Here is a 22,936-nt window from a genome sequence, read left to right on the forward strand (position 1 = left end):
TCTGATATAAGGCATGCCTTTGTACTTTCCTCCCACTTACAATTTCATTCCAATTTCCTGAGGTTATCTCTAAAATAGTTTCACTTTTCTTGTGTACTGTGTCTGTAGTTTCATGGGTGCTTTAAACCAAGCTAAACTGCAATGCCCTCCTCTCTGCCTACATGTTCCTGTTCCCTGCCTTGTGACAGCCAAAGCTTTTGCGTAGCACAAAGCCGCATGTGGTGAACCAGATCAGGGAAGATAATTTTTTTGGTTCAGGCTGTGGCTACACAACTGTTTGTACTAGTCCAAAGAAGAGGGTCGAACCAGGGCGGGAACCAGTGAGTCTACAGTGACATCTCACTTTCTATTCCACATTATTTCCACACACACGTACACACACGCATACACCCCTTCCTTCTGCCTTCCCTCTGCAGTTCACAGGGTGGTTCTTCGCTATGAGCTTCTTGAGCTGTAGAAGCTCATTCAGGCTTTTGCAAGACAAGGGGCTGCATGCAGCCGATTCTTTTTGTCAGTGAAAACCTTGTAGTCACAAGACTTTTATTGGCAGCTTTAGTTCTCTTGTAATTTGTTAAAATATTCCTCTGACAACACCGCAGACCTGTTCATAACACTTTGTACAGTGTCCTGTTGTACTGTTATCAATGCAAGTGACTAAGACTGCTCTATTGCAGATTTTCTCTAGGATGTTATGTTCCATTCGGGTCTGATTTCAAGAACAATTGCATTAATGCCTTGAGGACTAGGTAGAAGTGCTTATGTGCTTATCTACTTCTGAAACTTTATTATTTAATTTTTTTAAATCGCCATTATACATAATTTTTTTTTCCTGACACTGAAATAATCCACACATACTGAGATCAGTGGCAAGGTGATAGTTCTGCCAAGGCACGCAGTTAATTGAAAGTCTGGTCCTTAAACTGTCTGTGGTCCCTCTCTATCTTTAAAAAAAAAAACAACCAAAACCAGTTGCAGTATTGTATGAAGTACTAAAAGCATGAAGAGATGTAAAAGAGGCCTATTTTTGTATTTCTGCATAGTTTAAGAAAATAGCATATTATTCATGTGTGCCACAATAATTCATTTGTGGACATCTGAAATAGTCATAGTGATGTAAACTTGGTTTACACTTGCTGGAACCTGGAAGAACAGTATCTCCTATTTCATATTCACATCAGATGCCACAATGAAGAGTGCAAAATTCTATGAGTATTCAGCAGAGGCTATATGTAATTTGAGCCTGTGTCATGCATAGAGTCTTCACATGGTGGTTGGGTATACTGGAATGTGCTTGTAAATCCTGTCCGAAACATGGTGTGAAAGCAGGTGTATTCAAAATAAATAAATAATTATGTACTGATTTAACACAGAGCTGCAAATGGTAAACAGGCACTGAGCTAATGTGCATACTGCAAGTGCTATCTGTAGTTTACCCTAACATGCTTTTTTCTTTGCAGCAGTCCATTGTACCAGCCCACCCAATGGCTCCTCCTAGTCCCAGCACCACCAGCAGTAACAACAACAGCAGTAGCAACAGCAACTCAGGATGGGATCAATTAAGTAAAACAAACCTTTACATCAGAGCACTGCCTCCAAACACCACTGATCAGGACCTGGTAAAATTATGCCAACCGTAAGTACTATGCTTAAATTTAAATTATAATGTCATATCTTAAAAGCTTATAAAGTGAAATTGGAATGAGTGTTTGGATTATGAGGGAAGAAAAACAGATTTGTAGATAAAAATCCTCATTCTATAGTGTGATGGCAAGTTGGAACTTCCCCGTCAATCAGAAGGAAAAGAATGTGTCACTTCGGAAAAGCGAAGAAAGTTAAATGTAAGTGGTGAATGGAAGCATCCCATTGGTTCAGTAAAAACTGTAATCACCCATACTGCTGCCTGATGGTGTTGAAATCACAGATAAGTGAAAGTTAACACCTGAATGCGAAACGTGCTATCAAGAACCTGCAACAGAGAGTGTCCTCTCTGTTCACTACTAAGATAATCTGCTGATACAAACTCCTCAAGTAATTGTTTTGCATCACTGTATATTACAGTGTGCATCTGAATGCTTATAGATTCAGACCAATTTGTTGGCTGTACATTACTGCATAATTACGTTTATCATTAGAAATGTTTGATCTGGGTTATAATCTCTCTGCTGGCTGGAGTTGTGGGTAGACTTGGCTTAGCAGAGGGTTTTCAGGCAGTGTTGTTAACATGAGATTTTTTGTTTGTTTGTGAGGTTTTCAGTTTTGTTTTATTAATTTTTACAGCAGCACACGCCTTTTAGTTACTTTCAAATGTGGGTCAGAAATCCAGAGACTTGCAGTTACGTTGTTTTTGCACTGTTTAAAATCACCTTTCATGGATACTTTACTGAATTCTTAAAATCTTCACTCCAGAATTCATAGTGCACTTTCTCGGTTATTTTGGAATCAAAAATACTCAGCTAAATTTTCAGTACTACCCGTAAGTAAACACCCAGCTGTCTTGAATGAATGGAGACTCATTAAAATTTGTGTGTATCACTGCTCTCTGAGATTCTCAAAGTAATTTCATGTTCAATTTAGCAGATCAGTAACTGGGACTATACAAAAATACACACTGAAGACCACAATGCAAGTTAGTAAAATAGCTAAGAAAAACCTGTAAGTCTTGAATCTTGGCTTATATGAGGTGCCTTTGGTTTTGAATGTTGCAAAACAACCTGGTACATAATTAATAGAGGAGATTTCTTCCTTTTTTGGTTTTTTTTTTCTTTTTTCCTATTTTTTAAAAAAAATTGGATTTTCAGCATTGTAGCCACGTATCAGTCATCTTGAGTATAGTAGTAACAACTTGCTCTCAGGTCTTTAAGGAAGAAAATTTTCCATTTGATCATTTTCCCAAGAGCAAATGAAATCCATGTGTTTTACAGAGAAGAGAACAGATTATCAATCTGAAAAGATTCATTAATAAATTAAACACTTTTACAGCTTCCCATGTGGCAGTGACCTCTTCACTTGCATTTTAGTGGCAAATGCATGTTTTGCAGAACTGGATTTTTCTGTCCCATTTTTGTTTTTTGAACTGATGAAGAAACTTTGGCCTGTGTACTCATGTTATGCTAGGACAGAGTTGTGAGGTTATTTTGCACTGTAGCCGCCCAGTAACTACTATTTGTGCAGTGGTTACTATAGCTCCTTAATCTCTTTCTGAAGACATTTTGGTCTGCACAGTCTTAGATGCCATTGATACATGAACGTTTGAGAAAAAATATGTTCGATACTTCGCTGTAACTGGTCCTTTCCCGCTTGGACAGCCACAGATCCCAGTTTTGGTTTTTTTTGTTGTTGATGTTCAATATATAGTTGTAGTTGGACAGCATGAATTTCACAACTAAAGGCAAGAGCTGCAGCCATGGAGTTACTAAATCAATTCTGATGTGAATTTCCAGACTTGGAAGGCTGTAGCGTTTCTTCCTGTGAGATAGTTCTCTCCTAAATGTCTTCCTTGGGAGGAAAGGAGGCCGTGTCTCAAAATTCTCCATTTCTGCTGAGGAATTAAGTGAGATGTCCAGAAATTTTAGCCTTGGAATGTCTTTCAAAAATCTGGGCAATCTATTAAGAGCCTTTAGGCTTCTTTCCCAGCCTAGCCCTTTAGCAACTAACTTGATGCTGCAGTAAGGTAGAAATGACAACATTCTCTCCTTGTTCATAGAAGGTCAGTAACCCACTTTTATAAACTATGGAGAGTTTCAGATGCAAAATCTGCCTAAACTTCTAGTTCACAGAGAGTAGGATATTCTTGAAAGTGAATCTGCCGCGTTCATTATTGGAGCTGAGAAAACACCAGATAAGGAGAGAATAAAAACTTGGGCACATAGAACTTTGTGTAGAAACTGCTGTTTATTCCAGATCTGGAATATTTTCGTTAGCTTTGTCCAAATGCCTAAGACTTTACTGGGAGGCCTTAATTTTAGTTCCTTTTACCGATATGCAGTGGATATTGCTATCCTAAGATATCCACTGGAGTGCTTGATGCTAAGAACAGATAGAAAGACTGCTCTACATATTGTAGAAATCATCTTTCTGGCTGGCAATAACTAGTTTTCAGTGGATGTACAGAAAAATATTACTGGCTTTTGTTTTATATCTTCTGGCTGTTGTCAGGCAAGGCAGAAAAACACCTGTGGGTTCAGGAAACAATTTTAAAACACCATTGTCTCTACAAATGCCAGAAACATCCCATCTGTTCAAATTTTCTTTCTGATCCTTGTGGACTTATATACACTGTACTGAAAAGTTATTTTCAGTGATGGTTATTGTAGAGAAATACTGTTTTCAATATAATCCTCGGAATACAAGGTAGAAGAATCTAGAGAGTTCTTTTGTGGAGGCCTGGTTATACAGTAACTTTGATTTGCTGTAGTCAGTGTGTTTCCTTTAGCTTTTGCTCACGACAGCTAGCAGTGCTAATTTTGGCCATGTTTTTATTTTGATTAATTATTTTTGGTGAATCACTAGAGAAACCTCTTATCAAATGATAGGCGTGTTGGGCTTGCTTTCCTGTTTTAGCACAGCTGTGCAGTATTTACGAACACAGTTAGCAAATGTTCACCAGTTTAGTGGAAAATTAATTTCTCGGCAAGAGCACAATTTGCCAATATGTGTCTCTACAGATCTGCTCTCCACCTTTATCTGCTTGGTTCTTTCTAGTTTTTCTATTAGGTGAAGTTTTCTCCTCTTTTCCAAGATGAAAAGAGTGTGTAATAGTTTTGTTGTGAAGGCTTACCTGGGAGTACAGCTGTTTTCTGACAGTATTACTTGCTTTTGTGTGGGAAATGAAGCTGCCACGTTTTTGAATAGTTCATTCAAACACGAGCCTGCTACTCCAGTTCTGTGTTGTGAAAGCAAATTTCTTCGTATCGGTTGTGCTAGAGGCAGAAGTGTGGGGAAGAATAAGATGTAGGTATTACGTTTGTCACATAATAAGGATGTCGTAACAGGTAACCCAAAATGAGTGTTAGGGGGACACCACTGTGAGTCAGTCCTGGCCATAAGAGCTTTTCATCAGGTATGTAAGGGCAGGCAAAGCAGTTGATGCAATGTCCTGTTGATACTGTCTTTTCTGTGGGAGGCTGGACAGGAGCGATCAGCTAAATAGGACAGGAACTGTCAGCTAAATAGAACAAGAGCAGAGGAAAGAAGAAGTTAGTTAGGAGCTGATGAGATGGTTTGGGGAAGCCTGTAGGAAGCTGCCTGACTCTGCTGTGCAGTTTCGTTTCTCAAACCGCATAGTGCTATTGCATGAGATCTCTACTGAGCAAAACCTCTGCCATGAAGAGCTGGTTTTACAGGATTGCTGGAACAGTGATAGCTGCAGCCTAATTGTACTCCCTTCCCCTGGTGTGGCTATCAGTACTTCCTTGATGTGCCCCTTCAGCTGTTGGGTTGGATTTATGAATACATTATTTAGGCTTTCCTGGTACTTTCTTATTTGGTGGCTGTTAGACAGTCATTTTTTGTAGCTTATTTAATACGTGTATCTGAAGAGGCAAGGTTAAATCCATGCCAACTATTCACTGAAATTGTTGAGACTGCCTATGTGATTAGGGACTTAAATGTTTGGGTCTTAGGCGATTCAGCCAGGAGTTTGTAACTTGCTTTGACGTGTTTTCTAGGTTCTTTCCAGACTCTCACTAAGCGCTGTGCTTTGCTGTGGGTGACCTTTATGTCCAAGCCATACAGTTCCAAAGCACTGTGCTTTCTACGGTCTCGCTGTGATTTACTTCCAAGCCTACAGCATGGCATCTCTGTAGTGCTGAATTTATTCAGAGACCTCCTTTTGTGCCATTTACATCATTAAATGAGGATGGTGCAGCAAACCCTTCATCCTCCTGACAATCCCCAGTCCCATGGTGAGATTTGAAGCTTTGAGGCTTAACCCAGGTCTTCCCCATTCAGCTGAGCATAAATTATATTGCCAGCCTGCCCTTTGGTGTGCTCTTTTCCAGGCTGTTTGCTCAAACTTCCTTTGCTGCTTATATCAAGCTGTTTGTAGTCTATATGATATTTTTGAAATCTGTTCTTGCTCTGGGCAGTTTCACTTTGGCCTTCCCTCTTAAGTTATCGCTTTATGGTTATAATGCTGTTTCTCTATGGGATTACAACTAGGAAAACAGTTGCCTTAAGGGTATCGAATTATATAATTAGAATGACAGACCATTGTTCTGTACTAGGATGGGCAGAACACAACCTTGTAGTGACTGCTTATATGCTTTAGGAAATCATGTATCATGTTGAAAGGGTATTTTAAGGATTCCTTCCTAAATATTCAGCATTACAAAATGAATGGTGGGCTAATGGTCATTTTGAAACATTTGAGCCAGATGTGCAATACAGCTTTGTTTGCACAGCATGAGACCTTCTACTTTTTATAGTTCTATACTCTAATGTTTCCCTGTTTTGTGGCAAGAGCACCCAGAAGTTGTTTCAATTACCTACTCTTCATAAAACATTCTCATTAAGTCATGTGACATCCACCAGCATATTAATGCTTCCATGTTCTTTGCTTGCTGTGTAATTGTGACCTCTCCTTGTGATGCTATTTCCCATCTTCAGGCACACTCAGGACTGAGAAGTGGTGACTGAAGCTTAAATATTTACTGCAATGGGAAGCTGTCATCTGCAGTTAAGAACAAGAAATCTGCTAATTTTACTCAGAATCTCATTAGAAAAAAAAGACATGTCTGGACTTTAGGAAGTAGTCTGATTGTCTTTTGCATCTAACTCTTTGGGAGAATGGTCTGGGGAGCTCACTAAAGAAATATCTGTACTACATGAATATAACGCCTGTAGATAGATGGTGTACGTACGGGAAAGCAAAATGGAAGATTTCAAACCTAGCTTCTCCAATTTTTTTGAAGTATTTTTTATTAATTCCTTTCTCCTTTATTCTCCAATTTCTGTGCATTTTTCTTTCATGGTTTGTCAGCTGCAGTGAAATACTGCATTCATAATTATGTGGACTATGATTTGATGTCATATAATTAAGTGTGATACGTCAGTGTCTCTGAAACTGTTCCTTTTGAGATCAGTATTAATAGGTATTATATATTGAGCAAAAGCCTGTATCTATCATCCTTTTTTCTTTGGTCCTCTACAAATTAATTACTTTAGAGGCTTAGGTATGCATTTAAAAAAATAGTATTATTGCATGCATCTCTGAATAAGTAACACCAGGTTTACAGAACATCCTTTGGTTGTAGGAGGAGGTAGATTCTTTAGCAGTCAAACAATATGTTATTTGTAATGTTCATCTCTATATTGCATGGGACCAATGTCATCTTTCTCTTTATTCATTCCTTAAGGACTGTGGCATGGTTTGGGCTTTCTTAAATTCCAGTATGGTATGTAAATTGGCTCTGCTAACTTCTGTCTTAGCTGATGATCTTTGAAGAGGTTACTGTCAAAATTAACTATCTCATTTCTTCTCTACAGAGAAGAAATAGCATTCAGTTTTGTATGTCTCTTTTGACAGATACACTGGAGGGATGTAGGCCTGACATGGACACTGGAATGGTCCTTTTTGTTAGGACTTGATTTCCAGAGTCAGTTTTGAGGCATTTGCGTGGTATGCCATGGGAATTGCGATTGGCCTGGAGACATGATGTTTGGTTTAAATAGTCATTTCCTTTATTTTTTTAGTAACTGCTTTCAGCAGTCATGTTATGAAGTGACAAGCCTGGCATGGGGTGAAGGAAGACTCTCTATCTGCCCCTCAATATTTGTACTTTAATTAGACAGAAATAAAATTCAGACAGCTTTATATTCAAGATCAAATGAAATCCTCTTGGAGGAGTTCCAGGGGGGTTTGGGGATTTTTGGGTTTTGGCTTCTTTTTTAGCAATAATGCCTTCTTGTAGAATGTCATTAGGGACCCATAGGTATTTTGGGGAAAATTTTAATAGATAAAAAAGTAAATAAATAAAAAAAAAAGTTGTTTTCTAAAGCCCTGTCCTCTGGATATAGACAGTCTCTTGAGATGCCTTGAATTTAAAACAAGTACAGTTTGAACTTTCTCTATGTTTTGTGATTAAGCAGAGATTGACGTTTCTCAAACTTAGTATTTCACTTAGCCCAACAGTAAGCAGCAGTTCCCTCTCAGCATACCCTGTTAAAAACTAGCAATCTGACTATAAATGCACTGAGGAACTCTGTGTCTGCACTGTGGTCACAGACGCTGCAGGGACCCAGCTATTGCACAATCTTCATCTCCCCGAGGAGATGAGAGTTTTGTTGCAGTGTGGGGCCGGAGGAGAGGTGATCCCATGGAATTTCCTTTAGGAAGTGGGGGCGAGGGAGGAGAAGAGAGTGGAAGGAATGTTTCAGCTGCAGCTGCTAGTAAAAGAAGCGCTAGGAAAACAGACTGGTAAAAGTTACCGCCATTGAAGCGCTTTTGTTGGAACACAAAAAGTTGATTCGATGGTGTGGGGCCTGTAAAATCTGTGAGTGTTTGCAAATCTGCAGGTATTTGTTGTACAGAGAAGCAATCCTTGTTCCATATCACAGAGCCGCAGGAAAGAAATGTCCTGTGGCAGCTGATGGAATGCCTTTGATCAGGCTCCTGGTCCCCAGCTTCCCCGATGGCAGGGGCCTGACTCAGATGGAAGGTGATAGCAGCGCAATTATTCATTGGAATAACCAGTAATTCAAGAACATTTTGAAGGGGGTTGTTGAATTTTAGTGGACTTATGAAAATGTTAACAAGTACTGATCAGGCTTTTTAGTGGGTTCCATGGTGCTAAAGCCTGTCCCTTCTTAGGCAGGCATCTCAGAAACCAATTCAGATCAAATCAGTTTACAGCCTGAGCTGATTTCTGTCCCAGCATGCTTACATTAAGCTTGCCCTTTTTCTCAGGTTACCATTCAGTGTAGAAAGTAGGATCGGTTATTTCAGGCAGAGTCTTATATCTAATGTCTAGTATCTCATGTGGTTTCACATAACTCAGAAATCTTGTGAAGTCTTAACTTTATTTGCTAAAGGTTAGTTCTACTTATCTCTGATGTCTGTAATATTAACTCCTTGAAACAAACAAACAAAAAAAAGAGCCATCTAATGCTGACACATTAAAAGACCAGTCTTTTTTGTAACCTTTCAACCTTTTTTCCCTATGTTGTTGCCAAGCTGCATTTAAGATTGAGAAACTGACACCCCCAAATTGTATGCAACCCAGATAATAAATATGCGTATTTTACCTGCAGAGTGAAAGCAGTAGCAAATATAGGTAAACAATTCAGATCCTGCTACCTCCAATGAAACCTGTAAGTGAGGCAATAGGGAGAAAAAAAATACTATTTATCCTTGAAAAATCTCCATAAAATGTTAAACCTTGGTTCTTAATTGTTTTCCCACAACTGGCTAGAATTCTACCCTCTTTCGACACTCAAAAAATATCCGCCGCCTCAGTTTAGTTTGAGCAGTGCCTTACTCAGGACTCAGAACAACCCTGTAGTAAATCAAATTAGTAAAGGGCTGCTGAGAGAAGAATTAACATTTTGTCATATAAGTATCCTGATTTTTGCAAGTAGATGTGCAGTACCTGGGGCAAAAAGTAAAATAATTTGAATGTTGATAATGTTGATACATGGACACAGAGCAAAAATCACCAATAAACACACACACACACACACACACACACAAACAAGACTTTGATTTGGGGCCTGTTTTAGCACTTACTAGTACAAATATTCCACTTGAAATAACCCATGTGACTTGAGTTAATCAGTAACAGAATCAGTTTGGGTGGAAGAAATATGTTCTGATTTGTACTTGTATTTCCCCTTCCATGTCAATTCTTCTTGTACTTACTTTAATTTCTTATTTTCCCCAAAGAGGAGAAACTTGTAATCTGTTGCTTTTCTGCCCCAAGAGAAATCCACCAAGATAAACATTGTGTGAAACTTCACTTTTGTGTATTAATAATTACATTTAATTAATTGATTGTTTTGGCTATCTTAATTGAAATATATTAGCCCAAAATGTGTTTTCTTTTTAAATATTTGTTTTACTTGTACAGTTGTGTAATTTTACGTACTGTCTTTAAAAGACAATGTCCTGGGTTTAGCAGTGGCAGTCGTTTTTCTCTTTCTTGGTAGCTGGTGCAGTGCTGTGTTTTGACTTTCGGCCTGGGAACAGAGCTGGAAAAAAAAAAGATGTTTTGGTTTGGCCAAGGACTTTGTGAGCCTTGTGCTCTGCCAGGGAGGAGGGGAAGCCGGGAGGAAGCGGAGACAGGGCACCTGACCCAAACTGACCAAAGAGGTATTCCATACCACAGCACGTCATGACCAGAATGCAACTGGGAGTTACCCGGAAGGGCTAGGTGGACTGCAGGGTTGGAGGAGGTATCGGTTGGTGCTTGGTCGGGCTGGGGGGGCGAGTTATCGGTCGGCTGGTGATGAGGTGTTGTATTCTCTCCCCTTGTTATTTCCTTTATCATTACTATTATTGGTGGTAGCAGTAGTGATTTGTGTTATACCTGAGTTACTAAACTGTTCTTATCTCAACCAGTGGGAGTTGCATTCTTTTTGATTCTCCTCTCCGTCCCTCTGACAATAGGGGAGGGCAAGAAGGGGGGGGGAAGTGAGTGGACAAGCTGTCTGGCTGGGGTTAAACCACAACAGACAAGAGTATGGATCGTTATTTTTGCCTAGGAGAACATTGTGGACTTAGGCCTTTCACATTATCAATATTTCAAATCCTAGTGATGCTTTTTGGCCTACATATAGGTAGCTTTCACAAGTTATCAAAATATTAGCAATTATTCTGGCATTAATAAGGACTTTAATGTCTGAGTGAATGCAGTAGTGAAATAAGTGTTATGTTAATAGAAGATCTAAAACCAGAAGGAAAAAAAGGAACCTGCTTCATGCAGAGTAATACAGATTACTGGAAAAATCTCAAATCTTTTATATGCAAACCTTAAATGTCAGAAATAAGATTATCTAAACACCCAAAATGGAGACAAATTACTTGTTTCTGGCTTCAAGGACTCTGCTGAAAGGGTAACTGAAGAGCTTTTGGAGCCTGCAGACTAGCAGGATTTTGCAGTTCAGGACTGTACTTTAGTGTGTGTGTAAAATCACCAACGAAATGGTGTGCTAAAGAAACCAACTGGTTTAACACAGAAGTGTGTACCTATGCCCCTAAAACAATGGCAAGCTTGACTGCTGTGTGTTTGCAGTGTGCTTGCAAAGGCCTGATCCTAGGAAGCATGGAGCATCTGCAGGACCCCACCACTCCTATAGCTAGTATTAGGGCTTAAAACCACTTAGAACTCCATAGCGTGCACTTAAGATTTGTTTGACAGTGAAGGCTGAGTTTTTCAGCTATGTAATTACACAGTGCCAGATAAATTCCGTGGTTCTTTCCTTTGGTATTGGGCTTTTGGCTGGTTTTTGTTTGTTTGTTTTTAATCCTTTTCAGTCTGTAGCTGTGCAGTAGTACCCCAAGGCAGAAATCTCCCCTAGTTAAGTCTGAATGCCCTTGCTGAGTCCTGGAGAAGCCATTTAGCACAGAAGAGAGACTCTTTCCATGCAAGATGTGAGGCTATCAGTATGGTGGGGATATCCAGTGGAGCTGGTAGCAGAGTGCATTTTCTTCCCTGCACTGCTGTTTGTAGTACTGTGATCTGAAATGGAATGTTTGTAAATATCTTGCTTCCCCCCCCCCTCCCCCCCAGAGAGTCTGTATTAAAACTCCTACAGTTCCCACACTTGAAGCTGTTTTTATTGTGTGGTAGGCTTTGTCTTAACTTTATTGTCAAAGCTGCTTTATTTGTTGCCAGAAGTCTATTTGCTATATTTTGAAGATCTCAACGACTGGAGGGAAAGTGTTGTTCCACATTCCTTTTTCTCAGTGGCAGCTTACAGGGCTTCCATGTGGCAGTACAGAGGTACATACAGTACTAGGCATGAAAGTTCCTTAGGCACGATGGCTGCTGAAAAAAGTCCATCCTCATACCAAGGACTCAGCATGAACGTACTTTTTATTATGTAAATTAGGATCAATTCTTTTTGAACATCTTCCAAATATTCAGAGCTATGACATTATAAAAACATGCAGTAATCTGTCCCAGTCTTCCTAGTGAATGCTTTTTACTTTGTTCCATGAGAAATTCTGAAGTTTTTTGCATTCATTTTATTAATTGCCTATTCAGTTAAATATTTGCTAATTCTGTTTGAATTCTAGGACTCTCACTCTGAATTATGCTTTGCGAATGTCATTAAATATTTTGAGAAGAGCGGCCTTCCGAGGAAGAGGGAACAGACCTGACTGTCACTGATCAACTGTTTCCCATCTAACGCTTGAACTGAGATCGAACTGGTAGTCTAAGGAGCACAGGCTCATTGTTTTGGCCATCTGAATTCAGTAGAATTGATAAGGTGCCAAAAACAGATAGGTTTCAATGGACACAGAAAGGCCCTCAGTTAAGATGTTTTTTGGTAGGTAGGGTAATAAAAGTTTCTGAGTCTGATTACTTTTTGAAAACCAAGAAGAAATTTTTTTTTTTCTTCATTGGTTTCCATTTAACCAGTAAATTGCACTTGAAGCAATGACCAGAAGCAGACCCAGTACTGGTTTAAGTCAGTATGGAACATGGGACGTCTGCTTCATTTATGGTAACTCTTTTGGTCTTTTCTGTCAAATATATTACCCTTTTAATTGTTACTCAAAATTCAGTGATAAAGTAATGCTGTATTCTCAAGATAAAGCCCCCACCTGAACTCATTTGGGTTTGAACCCCTCACTTAATTGGAGGATATTAGGGATTTGAGCTAGTTCATGGTTGTAGCTGAAGGGTGAGATGCACCAAGATTTTACTTTCAGAGGTAACTGGTTACAGACTGAGCATCTTAGTGATGTTTGCATGGTGGATATAGGTTTGGGGAACACTGTTAGTTTCTTTATCTTACGGGATAAGAAGTTAAATAATTTAATTAGAAACAGAGCATAATACATCTAAATACATAGCTGTAAAGCCAGATGCTCAATTCTTTATAATTATAGTGCTATGCTCTTTATGATATACTAAGAAAAACTCTTCCAAAAAAGGAATTCACTGCTGTTTATATAATCCCAGTAGAACCAGTTAAATTTTTGTCATGACAAATGAGAAATTAGTTTGTTTCTCTAGATGAGAAGTTGTGAGTTCCCATGGTAGAAGACATTGTAGCTTTACTCTTCTTTTTGTGACGGTTAGAGTGCCTTACCTTAAGGGAAGAGGAGGGAGGCAGCTTGGAAGTGCACAGGAAAGAGTAAATGTTCATAACTGTATGTTGTAGTCAGGAAGGAGTATTCCCGAGGGCAGAGTTGCCTTCTGCTCATCGGTGTCCTTTCCCAACTTCTGCTTTGTTCAGTGGGACAGAATTTGCAGAAATTTAAATTGTTCCTCAGGGGTTTAACTGGATTTGTGTTTGGATCTAGGTCACTGGTGTTCTGCCTTCTCCAGGATCTTAACAGTTGTCTTCTACTCATGCTTGTGCCAAAGGTATTTGACAAATCTTAAGTTAGCTTCTGCAGTGGTGGGGGAAATGAGGCTGTTTCTCTCAAGTTGCTTTCCTCTGGTGGCAGAGGTCAGTGTTTGGCTGTGACAGCTCTCCTTTATTTTTTTGGCAGGCAGTTCTCTGACATTCTTATTGCTGAGATCATCCCCACTAGGGCTTTCAGAAGAACATCTGACTGGGGCTCAGATTCTTCACCTTCTGCTGTTCTGATCATATAGTATGCTATAAGAAAGGTCTTGGTCCTTTGCCATTAATAATCAATTTGTTTCTAGAAGCGTTTTGTTGACTCTTAAGATCTTTGAAGGTTTCTTCCTTTCACGATGACTTGGTTTCATGTTGAGGGTGTGGATTCTTTTAATCCCAAGGATGATTTAAGAGAAAAAAATATCATTAAATTACTGCAGTCTGAGTCATACTTGGTCTGTGAGTTTAGTTCCCTGGCCTTCCCACACAGCATTTCCGATACGCAGTGAGCTGAGGGTGTGCAGGAGACTGTAGAGTGACCTAGATACTCTTTAACTCTTTACTAGTGAGTGGCTTTCTCATATTGGATATGGCTATTCCCTCTTGCGATCCTCAGGTTTTTTTCTGTGTCATAGCTGTATCCATTCCATTTTTCTTCTTAGTGGTTTTCATAAAAAAATTTAAGATTTCTATTTAGACTGTTTTAAGAATATTGTTTAGATAAATTGATCAGAAATTAGTAAATGAACTATTTTAAAATCTGAAGTGTAGGCATTGAGATTCATACCTGAGTAAGAGTTATAGCTTCTTTTGTTATAATACTTTATCACCTTTAAGAGAAAAGTTAGTTCTGCTGCCCTCTTGCAGGCAAAGAAATAGTTGTCTCAGGCTCTTGATAATAAAACAGGGCTGTAAAGCCCAGAAACCCTGTGACTGTGTCATGCAAGCTCCCTTGTTGGCATGTGTTGTTGAATCTGTTCAAGAAAGATTGTGATACAGAACTAACTTCACTGACTTTGGATTTGCCTGTCAGATTTGCTGGCATGCAGTGATTGGTTAATTTCACTTGGCTCTGCTTGAGATTATGTTTTTTGAGTAGTCTGTTCTGTGGGTATTGATGCTCTGAGTTTGTGAACACCACAGCTGTTCCTTTTAAGAAACTGAATCTATGTCTTACTCTGTTCAATGTAGATTTCATCTAAGCATGCAGCTGATACAGCCAAATGGAAGATCCTATTTTTTTTTGAGCCCAGTCTACTCAGTCTTGAGTCACCCCTTTGCACATGGGTTGGGTTTTCTCTGCTAGGTCAGGACTAAGCTCCATTGTCTGTGTTCTTTACTGTGAAGCCCATTGATCCAAGTGCTTCCTCAAGCATATCAGCCAAAGCTCAGTCTGTGACACTGGATTTATCCTTCCGTGGTGTCACTTGACATAGTAATTGCACAAAAGTCACTGGAAAGGAGGGTCTGGGGAATTGCATTAGTTTCAGCCAGCTTGGGTAAGTTCTATAGGACTATCTGATAAGGAACTACAGTTCCGTCTGCAGCACGGGGTCCAGAGTAGACGGTGGTTCTAGAAGACTTCAGTTGTACTTGGCTAGCTGCCTGTAGTGATAGGATCAGAACAGGTTAATGGTGTCTTTAAAAAGAATGGTATATGTAAGCTACCGAAAGCAAACTTTCATATACATGTCTACAGCATTCTGTTTGTAAGACTGCAGAAATCAAACACTGCCTCCTGCTTACTTCAATCAATATTCAAAAGACTGTCTTAAGCAGTGTGAAACTGAAGAAGTGTCACTGAATATGACCCTTACGCATCGGCCACAAAGGTCGTGCTTCAGATTTTGTGTTAGCTTGTGATTGCTCTAAATGTATCTAAAATTTGGCAAGAGATGGATAGTATTTTTTTAAATGCATGACACTCCTCTGTCCCTATCTCAGCACTTAATAGTGCTGCAGACATCTATTCAACAGAGCCACGTGGTTCTTCTAATCGATAATGTGTGAGCTGATGTTTCTGCTCAGTAACATACAGCCACTTAAATGCCCTTCCGAAGTATTTTGACCCCTGGAGAGAACTACTTTAGTGCAACCATTTTCCCTATTGAAATGGAGATATTTGCTATTCAGCACGGTTGGGACTTGAGACTTAGAGAAGCAGATTCAAATAGGGATAAAGTCTACATGCCATGCTATTAAGGGGGCAAGGCCTCTGGAAGGCTTAGCAATTATTTAGAATAATTTGTTCATTTAATACTGTTCTAGGATGACTGACATTAAGTTACCAGAAATTAAGGGGGATCAGACTCAAATACTAATTGAGGTGTTAATTGCAGTATAGAATAGCTATTGAAAGCAAGATGCTACTATGAGTATTTTATGAAAGAACTGCAGTTTAGAGAGACTGGATGTCACTTGAATGTATTAGGTTTTTTCTTCTTCCAGACAGAAGGTAGGTAGTCAGAACTTTCCAAAATGTGCAGTTAAATTAGTGCAAGATGCAGGTAAGAACAAGTAGGTATCTTGGTGTAGAAGGTATTTTAACCCAGCAGGCCAGGTCTTGTATTCATCCTGTTGCCTTTAGGTTGTTTTAGTATTACAAAAACAGAAGGCAAATATTCAACACACATTTTTTAAAAGTTATCAATGACAGGCACTATTCCAGTGACCAAGCATCTTCCATATAAGACAAATGCAAGAAAAAAGCATAGTGTGTTTGTGTAAATACATAGGTATGTATCTTTTAATACATGTGTATATGTAACTTGCACAATATGTGAGATTTTTTTTTTTTTGTAGTTCAGAGTTGACAGATGGGTCAGAGCTTAGGAAATGGGATGTGGCTGAAAGTGCCCATGTACTTTGGCAATCTCCAGTTCATGGTTTTCAGGACTTTGCCAGCATCTTCCTCAGGTTGTTATTTGTTTAAACTGAGGTTAAAAGACTGGGTTAGCAACCTCCACTAGGAGTGAAATTAATAGGCAAGAATAAATTAAAAAGTAATCTCATTCAAGTATACAGGCTAGTGGCATTAATAGGTGACTGTCTATCCAAATAGGAGGCAATCTCATACTAGTTAGAATTGTAGTCAGAATAACACCTTTTGATTTATACAGTTATGAATAAAACAAGGGGAAAAAGTATTGGGAGGTGTTGATAAATAACCTTATTTTCCCCTTGCCTTGTCCTTAATTCCCTCCTACAAGAAAAAGAAATATGCTTGGAAAAGCCAAAATAAAAGACAGTGCATCATATGGTGACAACAGCTGAACTTGGCTTCCTTGGCTGGAGGAGGAGGAATAGAAAAATAAAAGGTCTTCAGGTAGAAAGAGTAATTTATGCTTCCAAGCTGATCTGTACTGTTTAGCACAGGGAAGAGAAAGGAGTTATGAATAACAAGAACTGCTCTCATAGGTCTTCATACTTTTATTCTTTCAAGCTGTTAGTATAGACTCTGCAAAATTGGTGAGGCTGAGAGATTTGCAAAGATTTATGGTTGGGTGCAGAAATATTGCCTTACTTTCAGATTAAAACAGCTAGCACTTGGTAAATCGATACATGCATGTCTGCAGACCTGCCATGAGCTTGGCTTATAAATACATATTAGCATCCATCTGGTTTAATTTCTTATTTTCCAAAATCATTGTCTTGATTAGTGATCTTTTCTCAGTATGAGGAAAAAGGATAAAAGTAATTGCTAGACTGTAAAAATAATATCCTAGACTTGTGATTTGAACCTGGTTGGGACTTTATAATCTTGCTTGCAAATGAATTATGCTTTTTTTTAAAAACCCTTTATCTTTCATGGCTATATGAAACTGTGGTCTCATTTTTTTGTATTCTTTCTGGGAGCCACAGGAACTGTGATAATTTATTTTCAAAGACTATTGCTTCAGTTAGTGCTTTCAGTTGTAGGTAAAATGCCTCTTGCGCCCCTTCTGCCCGGTGCTTTACTCTTAACCCAGGCATAATTTGTGTCCATTCTGTAGCATTAGGGTAAGAAAACAACGGGATAAGACCGTTTACCATTTGCTTTCTTAAAATAGCATGGCTTTGTTCTTCCATCTTGTGGCTGTAAGGGAACTGTAGCCCATTCCCGTATACCTGAATAGCCTTGTCAGTAGATGTGCAGGCAAATTCCTGTAGAAAATCTAAGTCTTCCTAGGTTTTCTTGAGTAAGAATGATTATAGTACTAAGGAGTGGGTTAGTCAAGAATTCCAAATATCTTTTCACTTACCTCTTTTTGTAAAATAAGGATCCTCCAGAATTTGCTCTGCTAAACTGGATGCTGAATGATACAGGTTAGAAAGTGCAGCCTGCTTTGTGAGGCTGGAAGCTAGAAGCAGATGTCTTTGATTTTTATTTCTTCTTTTTTTTTCCCTAATGCTGTAGCATTTACTAGTAAGTTGTGTGAAGGTCTTAATATATACTATGGTAGTTGATTTATGATAATTATGAGATTTATTGTTTTGACTATCTGAATAACTGCATAAACTGTTTTCATATCAATGATCCTTGGTTTGGTATCTTACGGTAAAACTTTCCATAATGCTTTCAGTGTAAGAGTACTTCATAGAAATTACAATATACTATATTAGAAGTAGAATAGTAGAAGATCAGTTTCTAAACCATTTAGTCTAATTTATGCACACCACTTCATATTCCATGCAAATATAAAGTACTTAAAGAACAATGCTACATAGTTTATAAAAAAAGCCATGGAATGGTCTTTCACTAATGTTGGTCATCAAACTCAGTAGAAAGTTGGCAGGAAACAACACTTTTAATGTCAACCAGCATTTGTGTTCCTGCATACAGATGTTTGAAAATGAAATGTAATTCTGCATAGCTCGCACCTTTTAAAATACTTCACATGTGAGTTTTCAAATGGGTAAATAGAAAAATCTCCTAAAAGTGTAGGCAAAATAAGTTATGAAGTGTGGACATAGCTCTGCAAAACTGTTGATTTCATAAACTGTAAAGACGATGATAAACAATTTCCTTTTCTGAAAGAACAGACATTTTGGTTAATGCTGTGATTTTTATCCTCTCCAGCAGAGGAGAAAGCAAGCTACGGTTACTTAGGCAATACTTGCACTTCAAAGTGTGTCATAGGCAAATCCGTTTGTGTTTACTGATAGGTTATTTATCCTGCTTAACCTATAAACTGTAAAGTAACAAGGCTACTGAACTGATAGATAGCCTAGCAGATGGTTCAGAGATTATGCTAAATCACCTCAACTTGTCAGAAGTTAGGTTGGGTTACTGCAGGGGCAGTGGCTGCAAGAAACACTGAATGGGATCATTTTTCTCAGTTTGCTTGAAACTCTGTTTTTCTTCACAGCATGTGACATTTTATGTCTTTACAGTTAAAACAGATACATAATCAACAAATTTAGGACCAGCATGTTAGCATCCTGGCTTTCATAAGAATCATTAGGATGATGAGAATCTTTAGGTGTCTATGAAATATGAAAGATGATGATCTGTGCAATGCAAGAGGCTGGCTCTGCCACTTTTGCTGCTCTTCCTCTCTCTTTTTTCAGTGTTACGTGTTTTAATCTCCCATTATGCTGTCGTGTTATTCTCAAAGTAGCAGCAGCTGAATTCTTCTCAGTGCCTTCCAGGAAAGAATATAAGAGCCTTCTCCTCCATCTCCAAAAGCTCTCTGGGGGAAAAACCTTTATGGTTTTTTTCTTATCCCCCCCACCCCCCATCGTCATAGTACTAAAGAATAACTGCTTTTTTCACGTTGCAACATTCTTAACCTTATAAAGTAGGACTAAATAAACATGCCATTGCTTTGTTGTTGTTGTTGTTGTTCATTTAAGATTGACAGAGAAAACACCTCTGCAGGCAGTTGTTAGAAATCTGCTCGTTTGCTACACACTAGAAAGCCACATTAGGAGTGCTGGTTTAGTGTCAGCTGTAACATGTCTTAACTGTTTGAAATACTCAGAGATACTAAAAAAAGACAGTTTTCCTCAGCTGTGCTAAATGAAAGGGCATTGTACAGTGGATCATGCTTTTAAGATACTCAATTTGTTGTGCAGGAAGGAGCATACCAGTTGAAAAACCTTTTCAAAATGTCATAAAAATAGCTGTAGGATATTAACAGGACTTTGTCCCCTTGACTTGTCAGCTTATAAGGAATGGGTAGATATTATTCACACCTCTGCAAAGTAAGAAGAAGCAAACATTTCCTGATTCCAAAAGCCTTTCTTCCATATCCCCACACCTCATCCTTGGTTTAATCAGGAAATAACTTCTCTTAAGAAAACCAAAATAGGTAGCTGAAAAATTATCTCCAAGAACTTCTTGTGTATCAATTTCCTATTTGGTAGGGCTTTGAGTTTCTGGTTCTTTTTAGCTAGAAGGAGTAGTTACATTTGTATAGACCCTGTACACTATAAACCAAATATATATTCCTAAAATAATGCTTCTTATCTGTTAAAATTAATGCTGCCCAAGAAGGCATTTGTTCACACTTCATTAAATTATATATGTTCATTCTGCTAAGCATCTGCTCTTCTAAGGACAGATAACTGTAAAAGCTGATAATATATCAGATTTTTATCTCGTTTTGGTGCTTCTGATTACTTCTCAGTGAAATCTGTAATTGTAACCCACTGAGCATAACTAAAAGATTGTAGCACAGTAATACCAGTTTGAACCTCTTTTATGAATACAGGCTGAGAGAGCTGGGGTGGTTTGTCTTGGAGAAGAGAAAGCTCCTGGGAGACCTTACAGCAGCCTTCCAGTACCAAAAGGGGGCCTACAAGGAAGCTGGAGAGGGACTTTTTAGAGGGGCATGCAGGGGTAGGTAAAGGGGGAGGAATGGCTTTGAACCTAAAGGGGGCAGATTTCGATTAGATGTAAGGAAGTTCTTTACTGAGAGGGTATTGAGGCACTGGAACAGGTTGCCCAGAGAAGCCGTGGCTGCCCCATCACTGGCAGTGTTCAAGGCCAGGTTGGATGGGGCTTTGAGCAACCTGTTCTAGTGGAAGGTGTCCCTGCCGTGTGGCAGGGAAGTTGGAAGTAGGTGGTCTCTAAGGTCCCTTCTGACCCAAACCATCCTGTGATTCTATGAAAACAAATTCATGTTGCATCATTTCTCCCTTGTATACTCCCAGCATTGTATCAGATGTAGTTCACAGGAAAAATAGGAGGCTGTAGTAAGGAACTTGGGAAACCATTGCTCCATTTCCAATTATGTTGCTGATTCTGGCTAAGGGAGTTGCTTTTTTAAAAAAGAACCTAGCGTTTGACTTTGAAGGATAATTGCACGTTTTCACAAGCAGTGACAAATTTTACTCTAAATTTGCTCAAACCCCTAATGCTGATGAACTTTGCAGGGCACTTTGGAAACAGCAACTATCTTCCCATTGCTGTCCACCTGTTCCCCAAGCTTTATTGCTATCTGGTTGTGCACCTTTGGGTTGTGTAGCAGGTTGTCACCTGGGTTTGCCAGTTATGGAGAAGCTGACCCAAACCACTCTATGATTTTATGAACTGTGCTGATGTTGGTAACTGTATCAGTAATGATGATGGTACATGCTTTTATCCACTGATCCTTATCGAAAACACAACTATGCAAAACTTAATTGAAGATTTAAAGATAGAGAGGTTGTGAGGAAAGCTTTTTTGATCCTGTGAAGAATTTACAGCCACATGTAAGACTGTTGAGACTGCTGAATTATTGGTAAAGTAAGGATCTGAGGGGTTGGGTTTATTTTTTGTTGTGAGGTGTGTTTTGTTTTGGTGTTTTGGTTTTGGGAGGGGGGGTGTTTGGGTTTGTTTGTTTGCTTGCTTTGTGGGTTTTTTTGTTTTTAAAGTACACAGACCCTGACTCCTCAAAAATGGCTTTACATTAATGGAAAAAATATAACTATTCATTTTAAAACAATCAAAGCAGTATTGGCTTCCATAAAAATAAACTGTAATGTATTTAGATGTATTACTTACCTCCCAATTAAAATAATAAAAAGACAGTGAGAACAACTTGGATATTTTAAAAATACAGTCTTTCTCTTTGAAGTACCAGAGAGACAAAGGAACAATTAATAAGAAAGGAACTAGCTTTTATGTGAAAACCACATGACTATTTAGCAGTGTGTAATCAAAGCAGCGCTCTAACTTGGCTTTACAGGAAAGCTCTATTTTGCACATAGTGATCCAGTGCCTGAAACGGAACACATCTGGCTGAGTTAGTTAACCCAGTTCTTCAGTTTTTGAAGCTAGTAAAGGAGATTTTGCTGAACTGAACAAATTAGCCAAATCTGCAACAGTTTGAAAACACAACTCATACTAAGATAGATTATGCATACCCATCAACTCTGCAAATAAGAGAAATACAACTGCAACTTTTTATGTAATGTGTAATTATGCACTAAAAATGGTTGGTCCAGCTTTTGGTGGTAGGTACTCATCATGTTCTGGTAGCAAATATTTAGGCCCATCATGGTCATAAAGCAACTAAGTGATTCCAAAACTTTCTCAAAGAACAGTGTGTGTCTTCCAACAACAGAAAACAAAATACAGACAAAATGTTCTCAGCAATGTCTCCTTCTACACTATGGCATAGATGTGGTGAAGAATTTAAAAATGGAAACCATATGGTTTGATTCTGTTCTCCAAACTCAGTAGTCTGCTGGATTGAATACGTTTCCCCATCATGTTTCTGTAGAAGAACATTTACTCATAATTGAATAGCAGGATTAGAGTAGGTTATCACAAGAACTAGCAGTATTTCATTGACAAATGTTTTTTGAAATTCCCCTTATTGGAAAATTAAAAATTTGATACATGGAGAAACAAGACTCCTTGTGTTTATCTCAGCTTAAAAGGGAAGAGGAGCTTAAGGTTCAGTACACTACTTTCCCAAGACGCAGCAGAGAAAGGGAGGTATGAGAGCCAGATAAAACCTTTTGTACTGCTTAGAGAATGCTCTGAACTTGTTTTTTGGATCCAGCAGGAAAGATTGCTGGGGCTGATTATGTTCCCTTGGCTGTCGTGTTGGCTTAGAAGTGGCCTGAACACTGGAAGAACAGTGAGGAATGGGAGCCAGCTGTACCAAGTCAGCTCTTGCTGACAACTCCCTTGACTCTTTTCCTCAGCTAACAGGGGATTTTCTTTGCTCCTTTTGCGTCAGGTGGTATAGAGGAGCTGAGAACTGCAGCATAGATGAGGCCTTCCTGTGGACTGTTCAGGTTTCTCCTCTTTAGGTCTCTGTTGAGATGAATGGGTTGGGGCTTCTGCATACTCTACAAGTGAGATAGCTGTGATGTGGGCTTGGCTGTTAAGACCATTAATTTCACATAAATGTTTTGAGTTGTACTGTTCAAAATAGAATACTCTGTGTTTGGGTAGGTAAGGATGCCATCTTAAAGTTGCACATGGCATTTATTTTGTATTATA

The 22,936-nt window shown here is 38.8% G+C and overlaps 1 protein-coding gene across 7 annotated transcripts in view; it reads left to right on the top strand.

Moving 5' to 3' along the window:
• The window catches only part of RBMS1 (RNA binding motif single stranded interacting protein 1), a 151,884-nt gene that overhangs the window by 78,503 nt on the left and 50,445 nt on the right, over positions 1-22,936 (top strand). For 5 of the 7 annotated variants that reach the window (XM_061344171.1, XM_061344169.1, XM_061344173.1 and 2 more), the window contains exon 2: positions 1,458-1,633. In XM_061344171.1, coding sequence (XP_061200155.1) covers positions 1,458-1,633 — 176 coding nt within the window. The remainder of the gene's footprint in view (positions 1-1,457; positions 1,634-22,936) is intronic. The other 2 variants (XM_061344172.1, XM_061344175.1) reach the window with 1 other exon arrangement.

The sequence above is a fragment of the Neopsephotus bourkii genome, unplaced genomic scaffold (genome assembly GCF_033783945.1).
Source record: "Neopsephotus bourkii isolate Nb327-2 ecotype Australia unplaced genomic scaffold, CSIRO-AGI_Nbou_v1 NB_196, whole genome shotgun sequence".
NCBI classification, from domain to species: Eukaryota; Metazoa; Chordata; class Aves; order Psittaciformes; family Psittacidae; genus Neopsephotus; species Neopsephotus bourkii.